Source organism: Carcharodon carcharias, chromosome 1, assembly GCF_017639515.1.
Source record: "Carcharodon carcharias isolate sCarCar2 chromosome 1, sCarCar2.pri, whole genome shotgun sequence".
Taxonomy (NCBI): domain Eukaryota; kingdom Metazoa; phylum Chordata; class Chondrichthyes; order Lamniformes; family Lamnidae; genus Carcharodon; species Carcharodon carcharias.
In genome coordinates, this window is record NC_054467.1 from 46,268,674 (window position 1) to 46,288,049 (window position 19,376).

At 42.3% G+C, this 19,376-nt stretch overlaps 1 protein-coding gene across 1 annotated transcript in view; it reads right to left on the reverse strand.

Moving 5' to 3' along the window:
* Window positions 1-19,376, reverse strand: part of rapgef2b (Rap guanine nucleotide exchange factor 2b) — a 552,839-nt gene that overhangs the window by 369,209 nt on the left and 164,254 nt on the right. Inside the window, exons 2-3 of the mRNA XM_041188696.1 lie at window positions 19,122-19,192; window positions 15,270-15,326 (exon numbers count right to left, since the gene is read on the reverse strand). Of these exons, the coding sequence (XP_041044630.1) occupies window positions 15,270-15,326; window positions 19,122-19,192 (128 nt within the window). The remainder of the gene's footprint in view (window positions 1-15,269; window positions 15,327-19,121; window positions 19,193-19,376) is intronic.

Consider the following 19,376-nt stretch of genomic DNA (forward strand, 5'->3'; position numbering starts at 1 on the left):
TATTTAAAAAGGGAGGTAGAGAGAAAGCAAGGAGTTATAGACCAGTCAGCCTGACGTCGGTAGTGGGGAAAATTCAAGAGTCCATTATAATAGATTTAATAGCTGAGTACTTGGAAAACAGTGGCAGAATCGGACAGAGTCAGCATGGATTTACGAAAGGGAAATCATGCTTGAAAAAACTACCGGAATTTTTTGAGGATGTAACTCGTCGAGTTGATGAGGAGGAACCAGTGGGTGTGGTTTATTGGACTTTCAGACGGCTTTCAACAAAGTCCCACTTAAGATATTAGCGTGTAAAACTAAAGTGCATGGGATTGGGGGTAGTGTATTGAGATGGATAGAAAACTGGTTGGCAGACAGGAAACAAAGAGTAGGAATGAACAGGTCCTTTTCCGAATGGCAGGCAGTGACAAGTGGGGTACTGCAGGGATCGGTGCTGGGACCCCAACTATTCACAATATATATTAATGAGTTAGATGAGGGAACTAAATGTAATATCTCCAAATTTGCAGATGACACAAAGCTGGGTGGGAGGGTAAGCTGTGAGGAGGATGCAGAAATGCTTCAGTGTGATTTGGACAAGCTGAGTGAGTGTACAAATGCATGGCAGATGCAGTATAACGTGGATAAATGTGAGGTTATCCACTTTGGTGGCAAAAACAGGAAGATAGGTTATTATCTGAATGGCTATAAATTGAGAGCGGGGAATTGCAACAAGACCTGGGTGTCCTCGTACACCAGTCGCTGAAGGTAAGCATGCAGGTGCAGCAGGCGGTAAAGAAGGTAAATGGTATGTTGGCCTTCATAGCCTAGAAGATTCGCGTATAGGAGCGGGGATGTATTGCAGCATTTATACAGGGCCTTGTGAGACCACACCTGGAATATTGTATGCAGTTTTGGTCTCCTTATCTGAGGAAGGATGTTCTTGCTATAGAGGGAGTGCAGTGAAGGTTTACCAGACTGATTCCTTGGATGGCAGGACTGACATATGAGGAGAGATTGAGTCAGTTAGGAGTATTTTCACTGGAGTTCAGAAGGATGAGGGGAGATCTCATAGAAACCTATAAAATTCTAACAGGACTAGACAGGGCAGATGCAGAAAGGATGTTCCCAATGGCGGTTAAGTCCAGAACCAGGGGTCACAGTCTGAGGATATAGGGTAGACCATTTAGGACTGAGGTAAGGAGAAATTTCTTCATTTAGAAAATGGTGAGCCTGTGGAATTCGCTACCACAGAAAGCAGTTGAGGCCAAAGCATTGTATGTTTTCAAGAAGGAGTTAGATATAGCTCTTGGGGAGAAAGGGATATGGGGAGAAAGCGGGAGCAGGAATTGAGTTGGATGACCAGCCATGATCATAATGAATGCCGGAGGAGGCTCGAAGGGCCGAATGGCCTACTCCAGCTTCCATTTTCTATGTTTCTATGTTAATGTTGTCCAGATCTTGCTGCATGTGGACACTGACTGCTTCAGTATCTGGGAGTTGTGAATGGTACCTAACATGTGCAATCATCAGTGAATAACTCCTTATGATGGGGGGGAAGGTCATTGATGAGAAAGCTGGGGTGGTTGGGCCAAGGACACTACCCTGAGTAACTCTGGAGCAATGTCCTGGGCTGAGATGGTTGACCTCCAAAAACCACAATCGTCTTCTTTTGCGTTAGTAGTGACTCCAACCAGTGAAGAGGTTTCCCCCTGATTCCCATTGACTTTAATTTTGCTGGAGCTCCATAGTGCCATACCTAGTTAAATGCTGCCTTGATGTCAGGACAGTCATTCACACCCCACCTCTTGAATTCAGCTCTTTTGGACCAAGGCTGTAATGCGGTCTGAAGCTGCATGCTTCTGGCAGAACTCAAACAAAGCATTGGTGAGCAGGTTATTGCTGAGCAAGTGCCACTTGGTAGCATTGTTGATGATGCCTTCCATCTTTGGTGATGTTTTGAGAGTAGACTGATGGGCAATAATTGACTGGATTGGGTTTGTCCTGCTTTTTGTGGACAGGACATACCTGAACAATTTTCCACATAGTCAGCTAGAACCGTCTGGCAGCTGTACTGGAACAGCTTGGCTAAGGATGTGGCTCATTCTGAAGCACAAGTCTTCAGTACTACAGCTGGGATGTTGTCAGGACCCATAGCCCTCGCTGTATCTACTGCCTATGGCTCTTTCTTGATATCATGTGGAGTGAATCTATTTGGCTGAAAACTGACGTCTTGTTGGTTCTTTCACCACCTGCAGCAGGGCCAATCTGGCAGATATGTCCTTCAAGACTCAGTCAGCTCAGTCAGTAGTGGTGCTACTAGGTGACTCTTATTGAAGAACTTTGAAGTCCCCCACTCAGAGTACATTCTATTGCGAGACAGTTCTGTGACTGTATTTCATTGTCTGCTTGCACTCTTATGCCAGTCAGGGCCTACAATTGTGATATCTCCTCCTATTGCACTATTGGAGGTTCTTTTTCTAGCTTGTTATTGTTTTCTGACACGACAGTCACAACCAGACTCACGATCATGAATTAATCTGTGCTTTCCTACTTTCTACTCTTACCATTCTGCCAGTCAATGGGCCTTACTTCTTATCTATTATCCTGAACATTCAACTAATATTTGAACTTGCTCGTAGCTATTCCTGCAAATCCCACAGTTGTTGCATCCCTCCATGCATTTGACTCCTCTGGAATATACGTCAACTGAGTACCCACTCCAGACGATTGGTCAAGATGTGATAGCTCTGTCATGTGTGTCATCATCACACACACTACCACTGTCAACCCCTTATCTACAATTATTTTTCAGAATGCTCATGACAAAATACATGAACACTTAAGGTACAAGGTGCCTTGCTTACTTCTACCAGCTGCTCAGCTTTCAAGGTTTTGTAATTGCTTCTGATTAATCATGAGGAATGAACCTTAACAATTTGATTACTATGTCTGATTAGTACTGTCTTACAATCACGACCTTTTACTAGTTCCCTAAGTCCCTTTCTCTTACAGTTTAATTCAGGAGAATTAGTACGCTATTTCAAATGCTCCAAATTTCAAATCCTCCACCCATCTGGAGTGAATTCTTTGCAACCGCCAGGGTGGTTGTCAAATTGCAGTCTGGTTGACCACCTAGGTGCAGATCAGGAGCTGAAAATTCTGCAGCGAGTAACTGACCTCCTGATTCCCCAAAGTTTGTCTATCATTTACAAGACACAAGTCAGGAGTGTGATGGAATATGTTCCACTGTCCAGGATGAGTGCAGCACCAATATAATCGAGATGAAAGAGCGTGAGGAGAGCGGAGACACAGGATAAAAGAGCACGAGAAGAGCAGCAAGAGCGCGAGAAGTGCAGTGGAGACACAGGGTAAAAGAGCATGAGGAAAGCTTTGGAGACACAGGACAAAAGAGCACGAAGTCATGACTTATAGTTAAGATGCATACAACCTTTGTTGTCAGTGGTACTAGCATTCAATAAGCACTGTAAATTGTGGCATACATTGAAAGAAAGTAAATTAAATAACATAAGTTAGAATGGTGGGACAAACACATGGTCCATGACAAACACATCTGCAGAAAGTGTAAGCAGCTAGAGGAATTCCGGATCCAGATTATTGATTTGGAAGCCAAAATGCAGACACTGCGCAACTTAAGGGAGGGGAGAAATACCTGGGCACTTTGTTCCAGAAGACAGTCACACCTCTTAGAGTAGGGTTATCTGTTTTGGTCAGCAGCGAGGGACAGGAGGATGTGACTGTCAATGAGGCAGGTAATGGGACCGGGCAGACAGTCCTAGAGGAGCCTCAGACTTTGCAACTGGCAAACAGGTTTGAGGTGTTTACAACTTGTGTGGATGAAAGGGAAGTCTGCAAGGTGGATGAGCTGGCTGGCCACCGCACTGTGGTACACGAAAGCCATTCAAGTGGGGGGAGCAAAAAGGAATGTAGTGGTAGTGGGGGATAATATAGTGACAGGGATTGACACTGTTCTCTGCAGCAAAGAGCGAGAGTCCAGATGGCTCTGTTGCCTGCCCAGTGCCAAGGTTCGGGACATCTGGTCAGGGCTGGAGAGAAACTTGCAGTGGGAGTGGGGGGATCCAGTTGTCATGGTCCATATAGGCACCAGTGACATAGGTAGAACTAGGAAAGAGGTTCTGCAAAGTCAGTATGAGGAGCTAGGTACCAAATTAAGAAGCAGAACCTCAAAGGTAATAATCGCTGGATTATTACCTGAGCCATATGCAAATTAGCACAGAGCAAATAAGATTAGAGAGACAAATGCGTGGCTCGAAGATGGGTGTGGGAGAAGTAGGTTCCGGTTTGTGGGGCACTGGCATCAGTACCGGGGAAAGTGGGGGCTGTACCATTGGGACGGTTTGCACCTGAACCATGCTGAGACAAGTGTCCTCACAAATTGCATCACTAGGGAAGTAGAGAGGGTGAGGGATCAAGTTTGGAAAGAGGTAGCAATTTAAGGTGTAGAGTCAAGAAAGGATAGCAAAATAGTAATATGAAAAATGAGGGTCAGAGAATGGCAGGAAGGGACAGAGAGAAAAAAAACCTAAGAATACATCAACACTTGACTAGGTATTACAAAGCTATCTGAATGCACATAGCATTACTAACAAAGTAATTAATTGATGGCCCACATTGAAGTAAATAAATATGATCTGATAGCAATTACGGAGATGCAGCGCAAGATAACAAAGATTGGGTCCTTAATATTGAGGGGTACATGACATTCGAGAAAATTAGGAACATAGGTATAGGTGGAGGGGTAGCACTTTTAATCAAAGAGGTCATTGGTGCAATAGTTAGAGATAACCTTGGTTCAGGAGATCAGGATGTAGAATTGATTTAGATGGAGATGAGGAATAGTAGGGGAAAAAGTCATTAGTGGGAGTGGTCGACATGTCCCTTAACAGTAGCCAAAATATTCAAGAGAAAATATTGTGCGCTTGTGATAAAGGGATGACAATAATCATGGGTGATTTTAATCTACACGTAAACTGGAAAAATCAGATTGGCAGTAGTAGCCTGGATGAGGAGTTCTTAGAATGCTTTCGAGATAGTTTCTTAGAGCAGCATGTTCTGGAACTAACCAGAGAGCAGGTTGTATTAGACTTGGTATTGTGTAACGTGACAGGATTAATTAATGGTAAAGGCACCACTAGGTAGCAGTGACCACAATATGATTGAATTTTACATCCAGTTTGACATGGAGAAGAGTGTATTTAAGACCAATACCTTAAACTTAAATAAGGGCAACCGTGTGGGCATGAAAGCTGAGCTAGCTGAAGTGAACTGGGAAACTAGGCTAGTGGATAGATCAATAGAGAAGTAGTGGCAGACATTTAAGGGGATATTTACGAATATTCAGAATAAGTACATTCCTACTATAAAGGAAAATTCTAAGGGGAGGACTCACCATCCGTGGTTAACTAGAGATGTTAAGGAAAGCATCAAGCTTAAGGAAAAAGCATACAACTCCGCAAAGATGCGTGGCAGGACAGATGATTGGACAGAATATAATGAATGGCGGAGAATGGCTAAAAGGTCAATCAGGAGAAAGAAATTAAGAGTATCAGAGGAAACCAGCTAGAAATGTGGAAACGGATAGCAAGAGTTTCTACAGGTATTTAAAAAGGAAAAGAGTAAGTAAAGTGAGTGTTGGTCCTCTAGAGAATGACAGAGGGGAGTTAATAGTAGATAATAAGGAAATGGTGGAAGAAGTTAACACATATTTTGCTTCTGTGTTTACCAGGGAGGATACAAAAAAACATTCCAATAATAGCTTCAAATCAGAAGGTGAACAGGAGAAAGGAACTTGGTGAAATTGAAATCACTAGGGAAACAGTACTGAACAAATTGATGGAGCTGCAGGCTGGCAAGTCTCCAGGTTCCGATGGGCTACATCCTATCCTAGGATCTTAAAAGAGGTGGCTAATGAGGTAGTTGATGCGCTGATCTTAATCTCCCGAAAGGTTCCATCAGATTGGAAAGTAGCAAATATAACCCCTCTATTCTAGAAGGGAGGCAAACAATAGGAAACTATGGGCCAGTTAGCCTGACGTCTGTCATGGGGAAGTTGTTAGAATCAATCATTAAGGAGGTTATAGCTGGGCAGTTAGAAGAGCTCAAGGCAATAAGGAAGAGTCAGCATGGTTCTGTGAAACAAAAATCATGTTTAACCAATTTATTGGAGTTTTTTGAAGGAGTAACATGCGCAGTGGATAAAGGGGAGTCTGTAGATGTACTGTACTTGGATTTCCAGAAGGCATTTGTTAAGGTGCCACATCAAAGATTATTATGGAAATAAAAGTGCATGGTGTAGTGAGTAACATATTAGCATGGATAGAAGATTGACTGGCTGGCTGGCAGGAAAAAGAAAGTATGCATAAATGGGTATTTTTCTGATTGGCAGGATGTGACGAGTGGAGTCCCACAGGGGTCTGTACTGGGGCCTCAACTTTTTACAAATTAGTGTGAAATGAATGTAATATAAGAATTTATGTCTCCAGGTATTGGATAAGATCACAATGGATTTATTTATGAACAGTTGTTTTACTGATTCATTTGCTGACATCCTGTTCTAATGAGAGAACTCTGTCTTTGACAAATGTAGCTTTGGAAATGCAATAATTTGCATAATTTGTAAGTGTAAAATGCATAAAAATGATGCAAATTATTGCATGTTTGAAAAAACCTTGCTGTCATGACAAGATGGGGCCTCAGAGAAGTGTAATAACTGAAACTTCTGAGCCATATGAACAATTGCTATTGCCTGTAAAAGATCAAAGTAAATGTAACAATGGATGGCTGTTGGTTCAGTCCAAAGGTGGTGGAACGGGTTGGGGTGCGGGGGGGGGGAGAGGAGGAGAGAGAGATAAGCAGAATACCGTTCACTAGCCACTGACGCTTTCCTTTCCCTGACAACTGTCAGGCTGACCCAGACAGTTCACGACCTTAGTATCCTATATGACCCCAAGGTGAACTTCAGACAACATATCCACTCCATCACGAAGACCACCTACTTACACTTCTGCAACATCACCCAACTCCACCCATACCTCAGTTTGGTATCTGCTGAAATTCTCATCTGTACCTTTGTTACCTCCATACATCATCATTCCAATGGATATGACAGGAGCATCACAATGCTGACAATATACTTGATATTTCCTTGACTCAGCAATGCACTCTCCTCCTAATGTGGACACAGCATAGTTAGCCATAATTCTAAGTGCCTGTGGTTAAGCTGTGCTGGAATTTTACAAACATATGGACAAAAGAGTTTTTTTTAATTTAAAAGTTGCACATGGCAAACACTTCCTGTCCACAAACCTGTCTTCCAATTGTCATCATTTTTGTTCACACTCATTTCAATTTTTTTTTTGCAAGTAGCCATCAACAACTCTCATTCAACTTTGCTATGCCAATTCTCATCACTTAGGTCCTGGCCATTAGCTAACTCTGTGGTGCAAATTTTGGCAGTCTCTTTCTTTTCATTCTGGTGGCAGTAATAATCTAAGCAACTATAATTAGCTACACCTCAATTTTCTGCACTCTTCACTATTATTTATGCAAGTATCCAATTTTTTTTTGTTTTTCTCACCTATTTCTTTATTGATGCATTTAAAATACCTTTTTTAAAAAAAAAGCAGCAGAATATATGCAGGAAAATAGGTGGTCCATATGTAGTTAAGGAGGTTAGGAGAGGGAAATGCTGTCAGAGAAGTGCTGCAACATGGATATCTTGTGAAAATTGTGGAACTGAAGATTGAACTAGGAAAAACTGGAAGAGGGCTGTGTGACTGAAAAGGAAGCAAGGGATAGAAGAGGTTGCAGACAGAGGAATCTAGCGCCTGTGAAGAGTGGAAGAGTGGAAGGATGATTAGGCTGTGAGAATTGGAACCAATGGTGTCAGGAAGTGCTTGGTGGGGCAGGTGAGATCTGGAGACTTAGAGACTGCTAGGATCTTTTAAGTCAGGGAGCCAGTTTTGAGGCTGAGTAGCAGGAGAATTCTGGCTGTCTACCAGTTTGAGATGCAGTGGTACTGGTACACAGAAAGGAGTTTCTACTCAATTGAAACTCTTTACTAAAAAGACTTTTAGAAAATTACAGAGCGTCAGGCTTCCAACAAAAACTGAGTGAAAATGTTATTAATGCAATAAAAGTACAAAGAATCATAGAATCAGAGTCAGTTACAGCACAGGAACCCATTTGGCCCATCATGTCTATGCCAGCTCTCTATGGAGCAATGCACTCAGTCCCATTCCTTTTCCCTATGCCTGTAGCACTTCAAGTTTATTTCCTTCAAATGCCCATCCAATTTCCCATTGAAATCATTGATTGCCTCTGCTTCCACCACCCTTATGAACAGTAAGTTCCAGGTCATTGCCACTCGCTACATAAAAGAAGTATTTCCTCACATCCTCCATTTATTACCCAAAACCGTAAATCTGTGTCCCCTACTCCTGGTCCACCTCTCCCCATTCTTCAACTCTCTCACTCCCATCCCATGCTCTCACTCCCATCCCCCTCTCCCCATCCCCAACTCTCACTCCCATAACCCCTCCCCCAACTCTCTCACTCCCATCCCCCTGCCCATTCCCCAATTCTCTCACTCCCATCCCCCTCTCCCCAACTCTCTCACTCCCAGTCCCCTCTCCCCATTCCCCAACTCTCTCACTCCCAGCCCCCTCTCCCCATTCCCCAACTCTCTCACTCCCACCCCCCTCTCCCCATTCCCCAACTCTCTCACTCCCATCCCCCTCTCCCCATTCCCCAACTCTCTCACTCCCACCCCCCTCTCCCCATTCCCCAACTCTCTCACTCCCATCCCCCTCTCCCCATTCCCCAACTCTCTCACTTCCACCCCCTCTCATCCACCCAATCTTTCTCCATCCCTACAGACCCCTCCCCACACATTCCACTCCCCACCCCATCCAGTTCCTTTCTCCCCCTCACCTCTTCTCCTTCCTCCCATTCACACACTGCTCCTTCAACAGAAAATTAGCCATATAATTATATTTAATGATAATATGAATTATATTTTTATGTTAGATACTTCACCATTATGAACTCCCACCTGAATTTATCAGAGTTTCAGAAACTATTCTGAGTAACTTTATTGGTTCACATTCTCTTCCTTGCCAGCTAATCTACCGGATACAGTTTAAGCATTGGCTGTTTTTATGCATTTTGATAAGCAACTTTTGATTTGTACCTTTCCCACCTGACCAACTGGGAGTCATTGCTATTTTACAAACATAAAATTTGAAATAATCTTTAACATTACAGAAAATTTGTATGAGTATGCCTTAAGTGTGACAAACAACGTGTCGGGTGCAAGATTTGGATAGACACAACTTGAAACAGATGGGCTAAAAGCAGTGCAAGCAAATTTCCAATATAGGAAGTGGTACATATAATGAGAAATAAAGGGCCAGATTTAATGGATGTGATGGGGGTCCAGTCCAGCTGGCGGGAGACCCGCATTGCCTCTTTTAGGGAAGGCTGGCCGAATTAAATGTCACTCAGACATTTGACAGGCCAACAACGAGCCTTCCCCGATATCAAGGACCCTGAGGACGGGAGTTCCGTTTGCCAAGCCTGTGAAATGGCAGCACCACTGGGAGAAAGCGGTGGATGCTGCTGGTACAACATCCACTGGAAGCCTAGTATCATCATTGGATTGCAGCCCACAGGTGAGTGATGGGGTGGTCACAAGATGGGGGTGGTCAGCAGCAACAGCAGGGAAATGGCTCTCAGGGAGCTCCCCTCCCTCTTCCCGATGCTGGGTCCCTCAATCAGGCACTAAGTGACCCCCCACCCCTCAATCAGGCACTAAGTGCCCCCCTCCCCCCCACCCCACCAACCTCACTCAAGATTGCACATAGAAATGGCACAGAAACAAGCTGGGGATTTGAAAGTGCATTCTGACAATACCAAAGTTAAAATAGTAACGTCAGGGTATACTTGCTTTCAAACATGTTACTGCTGTAATGGAATCGGGCATAATACAGAAGCCTGTAAGTGGAAAACCACTGATTGTCGCTACTGTGGAAAAAAAAGGACACATGGAGTGTACATGTAGATCAAAGGCTGATCACAGTGAAGCAGTACTGCCAAGGAAAGGGTGTCACAAAGAACACACAGACAAGTCGCACTTGAAAATAAACAGTTTAAAAAGACACATTACTTGGAAACAAAATACAAAAGTAATTCAAGTCCAGGCGAGACAGAAAATGGAACTAACAGCATCAACGAGGAAGAGCAATTGTGTCGCATTCAGTCTGATCTGAAACTAGATGAAGGACTAGATGCTGGTATTGCCTTTAATGGAGGTTGACACTGCAGCATCTGTTTCTATTGCTTCAGAGAAGACATGGGGGAAAATTTTCAAGAAATGTCCATTGGAGAAAACCCTCCTCCAGCTTAGCACCTACACTGGTGAGCCTGTGAATATACTTGGAAAAATGTCCATTCAAGCTAAATATGGAGATCAAATAACAAGGTTACCACATATCATTGTGAAAGGGCATTGTCCATCACTTATGGGCAGGAACTGGCTAAAAGAAATTCGGCTGGACGGGAATAAAATAAATAAAGTACATTGCAACCCCATGTTGCAGTCCTTGTTAGACAAGCATACTGATGTCTTCAAAGAAGGTCTTGGAGTTATTAAAGACATTGAAGCCAAACTTGCTGTGAAGGCCAAAGCTCCTCCAAGTCACGTTCAGTTCCCTACTCAATGCAACAGAAAATCGAGCAGGAACTAGAACGACTTGAAATCTTGAACTCAGATCATTGAGAAAGTTGATTATGCAGAGTGGGCAGCTCCAATGGTCCCAGCAATGAAGGATGATGGGTCTATCAGAGTATGTGGTGAATATAAAATCACCATTAATCCTTTCCTGGAAGTACATCAGTACCTGCTACTGAAAATTTGGGGCCTGTTCGCTGCTCTGAATGGAGGTGAATTATTCACAAAGCTTGACCTATTCACAGGCATTTTTGCAAATGCAGCTGCATGAAGATTCCAGGAAGCATATAACTATCAGCACGCACGGAGGTCTATATCAATGCAAATGACTACCATTTGGATCACATCATCACCAGCTTATTCCAGCAGGCCATGGACAAAATATAGGAGGGCCTCCCTGGTGTAATCTGCTTCCAAGACGACATGTTCATCACTGGGAAAAACCTCCCAACTCAATTTAGAGAACCTAGGCAGGGTCCTGCGTAGACTGGAAAAATGTGGCATCCGCTGTAAGAAATCTAAATGCTCATTCCTGAAGCCCTTAGTGGAGTAGCTGGGGCATGTGATCGACAAAACTGGCCTCTCAACCTCATCCAGAGAGGTGGAGGCATGGCGTAATGGTATTGTCACTAGACTGGTAATCCAGAGACTCAGGGTAATGCTCTGGGGCCCCAGGTTTGAATCCCAACACGGCAGATGGTGAAATCTGAATTCAATAAACATCTGGAACCTAGGAAGTCTACTGATGACCATGAAACCATTGCCAATTGTCGTAAAAAACCCATCTGATTCACTAATGTCCTTTAGGGAAGGAAATCTGCCGTTCTTACCTGGTCTGGCCTACGTGTGACTCCAGACCCACAGTAATATGATTGACTCTTAAATGCCCTGATCAAGGGTAATTAGGGATGGGCAATAAATGTTGGCTTAGCCAATGACACCCACATCCCATGAAAAAATTTTAAAATAAGGATGCACCACAGCCCAAAAATGTTAAGGAGCTTCATTCCTTTTTGGGAATTGGGAATTACTACGGCAAGTTCATTTCCAGTTTGGCTACCGAAGCAGCACCACTGAATAATCCAAAGAAGAATGCCAAATGGGATTAGTCACAAGCCTGTCAAGGAACTTTCAAGAAACTCAAGCAAGAGCTCACTTCTGCTAAAGTCCTGAGACATTTCAATGAAAAGTTACCTATCAGCCTAGCTTGTGATGCATCTGGATTTGGTGTTGAAGCTGTAATCTCCCACAAATTTCCTGATGGTAACGAAAGGCCCATTGCATACACCTCACGCACATGTCCAAGGCAGAACAAAATTATGCCCAAATTGAGAGGGAAGCTCTTGGACTAATCTATGGAGTCAAGAAATTCCACCAATATTTGTATGGGTGTAAATTCATGTTAATTACAGACCATAAGCCTTTGACCTGGTTGCTTAGCCCGAAGTCTCAAATCCTGACACTTGCCACTGCATGCCTACAAAGGAGGGCACAGATCTTATTTGCTTACCAGTACAAAATTACATTTTGCTCTACTGAGAATCATGGAACTTCTGTACACCACAGCTCCACAATCCAAAGTAAAGTCACTGCTTTCAATGTGAACCAGATAGACATGTTACCTGTTAAAGCAGCCCAAATTCAACTTGAAACAGAGGGGTGCTGTGCTCTCCAAAGTTTACTTGTACACACAGAAGGGTTGGGGTGTGTATCTCAAGAAGTGGCTACTGAGCTTAAATCTTACTACATGCATAGATTTGAGCTGACTCTACAAGATGGTTGTGGTTTCGAGTCCTCATGACCCTTCGACCGAACAGAGTGTAGTAAGTTCAGAGAGAGAGATTAGAATGGGTGAGAGGAGCAGAGAAATTGAGACGACTAATGTTGCGCCGACAGTTCTCAATGAAAAGATCAAGAGAAGGTAAGAATCCAGAGGGAGGGGTCCAGGTGGAGGGAGAATATTGGAGGTGGGTGAAAGGATCCGTTGAATGGGGAGAGGACTCCTGCCCAAAGAAGTGAGCCCGGAGACGAAGACGGCGGAAGAAGAATTCAGCATCATGCCGAGCCCGAAATTCATTGAGGTGAGGGCGTAAGGGTATGAAACTAAGTCCTTTGCTGAGCACTGAATGTTCAGCATCGGAGAGGGGAAGGTCAGGGGGTATAGTGAATACACGGCTGGGACTGGGATTGGAAGATGGGGTGGGGACGGAGGGACAGGCAGGGGTGGAGGGTCCTAGATGGGTCTTGGTGTCGATGAGTTGTTGGAGCTTATGTTCCTTAGCACTTGAGAGAAAGAGAAAAAGTTTCTTGTTGAGGCGTCGGATGAGACGAAGAATAAAATGAAACTGGGGGCACGGGCAGCTTTGAAAAAGGGTACGGCGGTGCTGCTGGGGGGAGAGGTCGAGTGTGTTCATATGGCGGCACACGGCACTGAGTGTGGATCTCAGAATGTGATGGGAACAGCAGTCCGAGAAATGTTTTATGTCCCGGAAATACCTGTAATCCTGGGTGGGTTCGAAACATGAGGGGTGGAATTTCAGTTGAAATCCACGTGGGGTAAGTCGGAGACGGAGACAGTCACTGAGAAAGAAGATATGGCTGTGAAAGCGGGTTTTAGAAACACCTTGTCAAACACCAGGAGAGAAATCAAAAGCAATGAAGGTGAGCAAGGCAAAAGAGAGATACGGAAATCTTGTCGCAGTGACGAACAGAACTTCTTCAAGGAGGTAGGCATTTCTTGAAGAGCAGTGGCAGTCAATTAAACACAGAGATAAAAACAAAAAAGAGTCACGAGGACTCGAAACGTCAACTCTTTTCTTCTCCGCAGATGCTGCCAGACCTGCTGAGTTTTTCCAGGTAATTCTGTTTTTGTTTTGGATTTCCAGCATCCGCAGTATTTTTGTTTTTATCTACAAGATGGTTGTTTGTTATGGGGAATCAGAGTTGTCATTCCTCCAAAATTCCAAACACGAGTGTTAGAAGAGCTTCACCTCAGTCACATGGGAATCATCAAAATGAAAACATCAGCTCGTCTACATGTATGGAGGCCACATCGAAGGCATGGTCAGTGATTGCCTTCCATGCCAAGAAATGAAGTCTTCTCCTGTACCTGACCCATTACATCCTTGGGGTTGGCCCTGGCAGAGACTTCCTGTGGACTTTGCCAGTTCTTGGACATAAGTTCCTGATTGTGGTGGATGCTCGCACAGTGGCCTCATGTTATTCCCATAAAGTCGACTACTTTAGCAAAGACCATTGATGTTCTCCGGAATGTGTTCACTACTTTTGGATTGCCAGAGCAGATTGTGTCTGACAATGGCACACAGTTCACATCATGTGAATTTCAAACATTTCTGAAAAACAATGGGATCAAGCAGATTCTCATCTTGCCTTACCACCCATCATCAAATGGTGAAGCGCAGCACTTTGTCCAGACATTCAAAATGGCCATGTTGAAAGGGAGGACGTGAACAGATTGGAAGTTGAAAATGAAGAACTTTTTGATGATGTATCGTAACACTCCACATCCGACAACAGGTGTATCTCCTGCTGAGCTGTTTGGAAGATGATTGCATACCAGAAAGGATTTGCTGTGTCCGGATTTGAAAGGAAAGATTGGTTCAAGGCAACTTGATCAGAAACGGTCACATGACCCAAGTAAACCAGCTTATGAGTTTAATTTGGATCAATCTGTTTGGGTCCGAAATTATTGTAGGACACCAAAGTGGCTCCTGGGAAGAATCATAAAGCGTTGAGGACCACTGACCTATGATATTGAATCTTCCTGTGGAATCTGGAAGAGACACCCTGACCAGATTAGAGAAGCCAAATCCAAGGAACCAAATTTCCAGGGATCCCCAGTCACAGTGGAAGATTTCTGGGAAACATCTGCTCCAGTTGGTGAAACCCAACTTGATTCAAATAACAAACCTGTAGCACCTGTAGTTGCAACTGTTGAACCTGAACAGAAACAAATGGAACAGCAAAACCTTCTATTTCTAAGCAAACAAAATGAAATACCTAAACCAACACTGTTCTCTAGCCCAAAGCAAATCTGCAAACCGCCTGACCGATTTCTTCCTGGCTAAAGGGAGAGGAGATGTGATGTTTGTGTTTGATGTTCATGCTTTTTCTGTAAAAGGGCATTTTCATTAAAAAGTGTTATATAAAACCTGACAGTAGGGTGTGTTAAGTCCTGGATGTATTGCCCTCTGGTGGAGAATAAGGAATAAAGGAACCTTCTGGTTTTCACACATGAAGTTGGAGTTCAGAAGCAGATGGCTGTGTGTGTATTCTTAATTAAGAGGAGACAAAATACTTCAAATATATTTTTCAGCATAATTGATATTTGTAGTGTTTTCTTTTACTCAGCCTAATACTTTTAGAAATAGTACTATATCCGACGACAAAGTTATCTGAAGTTATATAATAAACAGCAGGATCATAAAGTTAAAAATTATAGCTTATAAATCCTACACATTGATCAACATGTCTGAAAACAAATGCAATCACTTACTAGTATAGGACTTCATTTGCTTCATGTCTTTCATATCTGACAGTTTCACACATTAATCTGCAATAGAAAAATATATTTTCGGTCACACTCAAACTGCAAATAATCTCTCAATTTTTTCCTGCCAAGCAGTGTAGAACAAAATTTTCAAAATAAACATTTCATTATTTATATTATAATTACCGAACAGGAAAATAATATTTAATTTTATGGCTAAAACAGGAAACAGTGAAAATACACAGCAAATCAATCAGCATCTATGAAAAGACAATTTAATTTTTCAGGTGCACTTCCGTTCTAGGAATAAGCAAAATCTTTTGGGGTGGAAAGGGGGGGAAAAGAGAAGGCGGCAGTCTGAACACCAAGACAAGTTAATGTTGAAGTACAAACCTAATGTACAAGATCACTTGTGCAAGGCAATGAAGAGACACAAGAACAAGTGAATGTACAGATAACTAAAATAGTGGAATGAGTTAGAAAAGCCCATGCAAGTAAAAGGTTAAGAATATGGAGGAGATGGGGAAAAAAATCTGAAATAAACAGACTCAGGACACAAAAAAAAACAATCAGGCCAACAGCTGAGGCACGCAACACTCCATCTGAGCTGTGGCCTGACAAAAAGTCCATATCCAGAGGCCCAACCTTGCTCCTTGGACAGAAAGGGACCAAAACCACAGTCCCAAAAGTAAAATAATTTAATGTTCAGGCAAGAAAGCTGCATAATGCCCAAAATGACTCTGGACAGATTAGAGAAATTTAGAAAAGTAATGAATTTATCTTCATTTGGTGATTTACTTTGAGTGCCAATTCAATTGGGTAAGGCACATGTAAATTACTGTCTCTTATTGAGATTGTGTTTGTGAAACTGGAGGTGAATGAGTATTACAGTTGCTGCAGTTAGTAGAGTAATGAACAAGCGAACCTTAAAGAGCTGATGCTCCAAAAAGTGAAGATGGGAGGCAAAATGGGATTAATGAATGTTTAAGATCTGGAATGCACTACCTAATAATGTGGTGGAGGCAGATTCAATCAAGGCCTTCAAAAGAGAATTGATAATTATCTGAGAAAGAATTCTACAACTCTGTTCTACGTACATGCTAAACAATGGGATCAAGTATATGACAGTAAAGTTGATCTGATAAATGCTGTGATTAGAAATCAACACCCTGTCTTTATCCTAAGAGGAATAAATGAAAGCAGAGAAAAACAAAGAAGGCATTATCAATGCCACGCCCCCATGAAGCAGGGCTACAGGAAATTTCAGTTAAAGAGAAAAGACACATGAGAAACTCTAATGCAAACACTGCTGACATCAGAGAAGATGTAATGGAGACATAAAAACAGGGAGAGAGACAGGAAGCAGGGTGGTGCAAAGCATTATCCAGGTAGATGCAGAAGTCTGGAAAAACTCAGCAGGTCTGGCAGCATCGGCGGAGAAGAAAAGAGTTGACTTTTCGAGTCCTCATGACCCTTCAACAGAACTGTTGAAGGGTCATGAGGACTCGAAACGTCAACTCTTTTCTACTCCGCCAAGGCTGCCAGACCTGCTGAGTTTTTCCAGGTAATTCTGTTTTTGTTTTGGATTTCCAGCATCTGCAGTTTTTTGTTTTTATTAGATGCAGAAGTCTGTTGGCTTGTGCAAAAGAAATTCGAGCAGGAGTGATATATTTGGCTTCTCAACCCTGCTCTATCAATCAATAAGATCAAGGCTGATTTTCTAGTCATCTACAGCTCTCCCCATATTCCTTGATCCCCTTAGTATCCAAAAATCTATCAATATCTGATACACAATGACTGGGCATCCACAGCCCTCTGAAGTAGAGGATTCTAAAGATCCACAACCCTCTGGGTGAAGAAAGTTCTCCTGATCCGAGTCTTAAGTGGCGAACTCCTTATCCTGAGACTATGACCCCTAGTTCTAGACTGGCCATCAAGGGGAAACACCCTCCCAGTATCTACCCGGTCAATCTCCTTAAGAACTTTATGTTTCAATCACCTCTCATTCTTCTAGACTCCAGTGAATATAGGCCTAAGCTACTAAATCACTCATGGACAATCTCTTCATCCCAGGAATCAGACAGATAAACCTTTGTTGCTAGTTCATTTATCCTCAGATAAGGAGACCAAAACGTTGCACAGTGCTCTAGGTGTGATCACACCAGTGTCCTACACAACTGGAGTAAGATACTTTACTTTTATACTCCAGTCCCTTTGTAATAATATACCACGTGTTTTCCAATTGTTTGCTCTACCTGCAAGTTAACTTTCTGTGATTTGTGAACAAGGACACCCAGGTCCCTCTGAGTGTCAACATTTCCTAGACCCTCACCATGTAAAAAATATTCTACTTTTCTATTTTTCTTACCAAAGTGGATAACTTCACATTATATTCCATTTTTCCACTTTCTTGCCCACTCATTTCACCTGTCTAAATCCTTTTGCAGCCTGTGTCCTCCTTACTATTATTTTCTCATCTTTCTATTGACAGAAAACTTGGATACATTACACTCAGTCCCCTCATCTAAGTCATTGACATAGACTGTAAATAGCTAAGCCTCAAGGACTGATCCTTGCAGTACCTCCCTAGTTACAACCTGCCATCCTAAAAATGACCCACTTGTTCAGACTTTGTTTTCTGTCTGTTAACCAACGCTAAATTATTACCCCTAATCCCATGAGCTCTAATTCTATATAATGACCTCCTGTTTGGCATCTTGTCCAATTATTTTTGAAAATCCAAATTAACTACCTCCATTGGTTCCCATTCTCCATCCTATTTGTCATAACGTCAAAAAACCCTAAACACAATTAACCTTTCATAAATCCGTGCCGATGCCACATAATCACATTATGATTTTTGAAGTCCCATTATTGTATCCCTAATAGATGTTGGCATTTTCCCTTCTACTAACAACAGGATAACAAGCCTTCAGTTCCCTGTTTACGCTGTCTCTTCTTTCTTGAATAGCAAGGTTATGTTTTCTACCTTTGAACCCATGGGAATAATTCCAGAATCTAGGGAATTCTGGAAGATCCAATGCAAATCCAATGTGCTATCTCTGCAGCCACCTCTTTTAAAACCCTAGCATGCGCATCATCAGGTCTAGAGGACAGTCTTTTTTAGTCCCTTCACTTTTTGGGGAAAGCCTTTTTTCTTTTTATGGTGCTCTGCTGTTGGCAGAACGAGACCTATCAGTGTTGTCCATTCCATACATACTTGCAACAACCAAATGAACTGCAGGATGACAGAATTTACACAACACATACCCTATTGTACATTTGTCAGGGTAAAATCTGCATCTTAATAAACTTCAGCTCTCATAGCTGACTCAGTTCCAATAATAATGAATAGCGAATGTTCAAACTTAACAGTGAATGCATTTCTAAAATCCAATTGTAACCTAACAAATAAAATGCAGATATGTCACAGACCTAATTAAATCATACAATTCTTGAGCATAGTCCACTAACATGTTAAAAAACACGGAAGAATAATTGGTCTATAAAATGCAACATTTTATTAATGTTAAAAGATAGTGCAATTATCTTTTAAAAATACTAAATTTTTATTTATAGGAGAGTTGCAGTAAAACAAGTAAAAACAATGTCCTTCAGGGAAGGAAATCTGCCATCCATAACCAGTCTGGCTTACATGTGATTCCAGACCCACAGCAACGTGGATGACTCTTAACTGCCCTCTGAAATGGCATGCCAAGCCATTCAGTTCAAGGGCAATCAGAGATGGGCAACAAATACTGGCCTTGCCAGCGACAGCCACGTTCACAAAAGAATAAAGAAGAAAAAGGGGTGATTAGAATATTTAAATATTCAACATTTTCTAATAGTCACTCTTACCTCAGCTGGTGTTCCCTCAAATTGGACAATGCTTCCATTCCATGAAGATAAGAATAAACAATTTCCAAATCCTGCAAAGTTAAAAATTATTTATTAGCTATTAACACGTCAAAATTCAGTTTCAGCTAATTATGAAAAGGATCCAATCTTTGTCACATTTTTCACAAGGTCTTGAAATGAAAGGCTCACACTTTGAAAAATATATGCTAAGAAGAAATTGCCATTTGGGTTCCCACAAGCCTAAATTCCCATCAT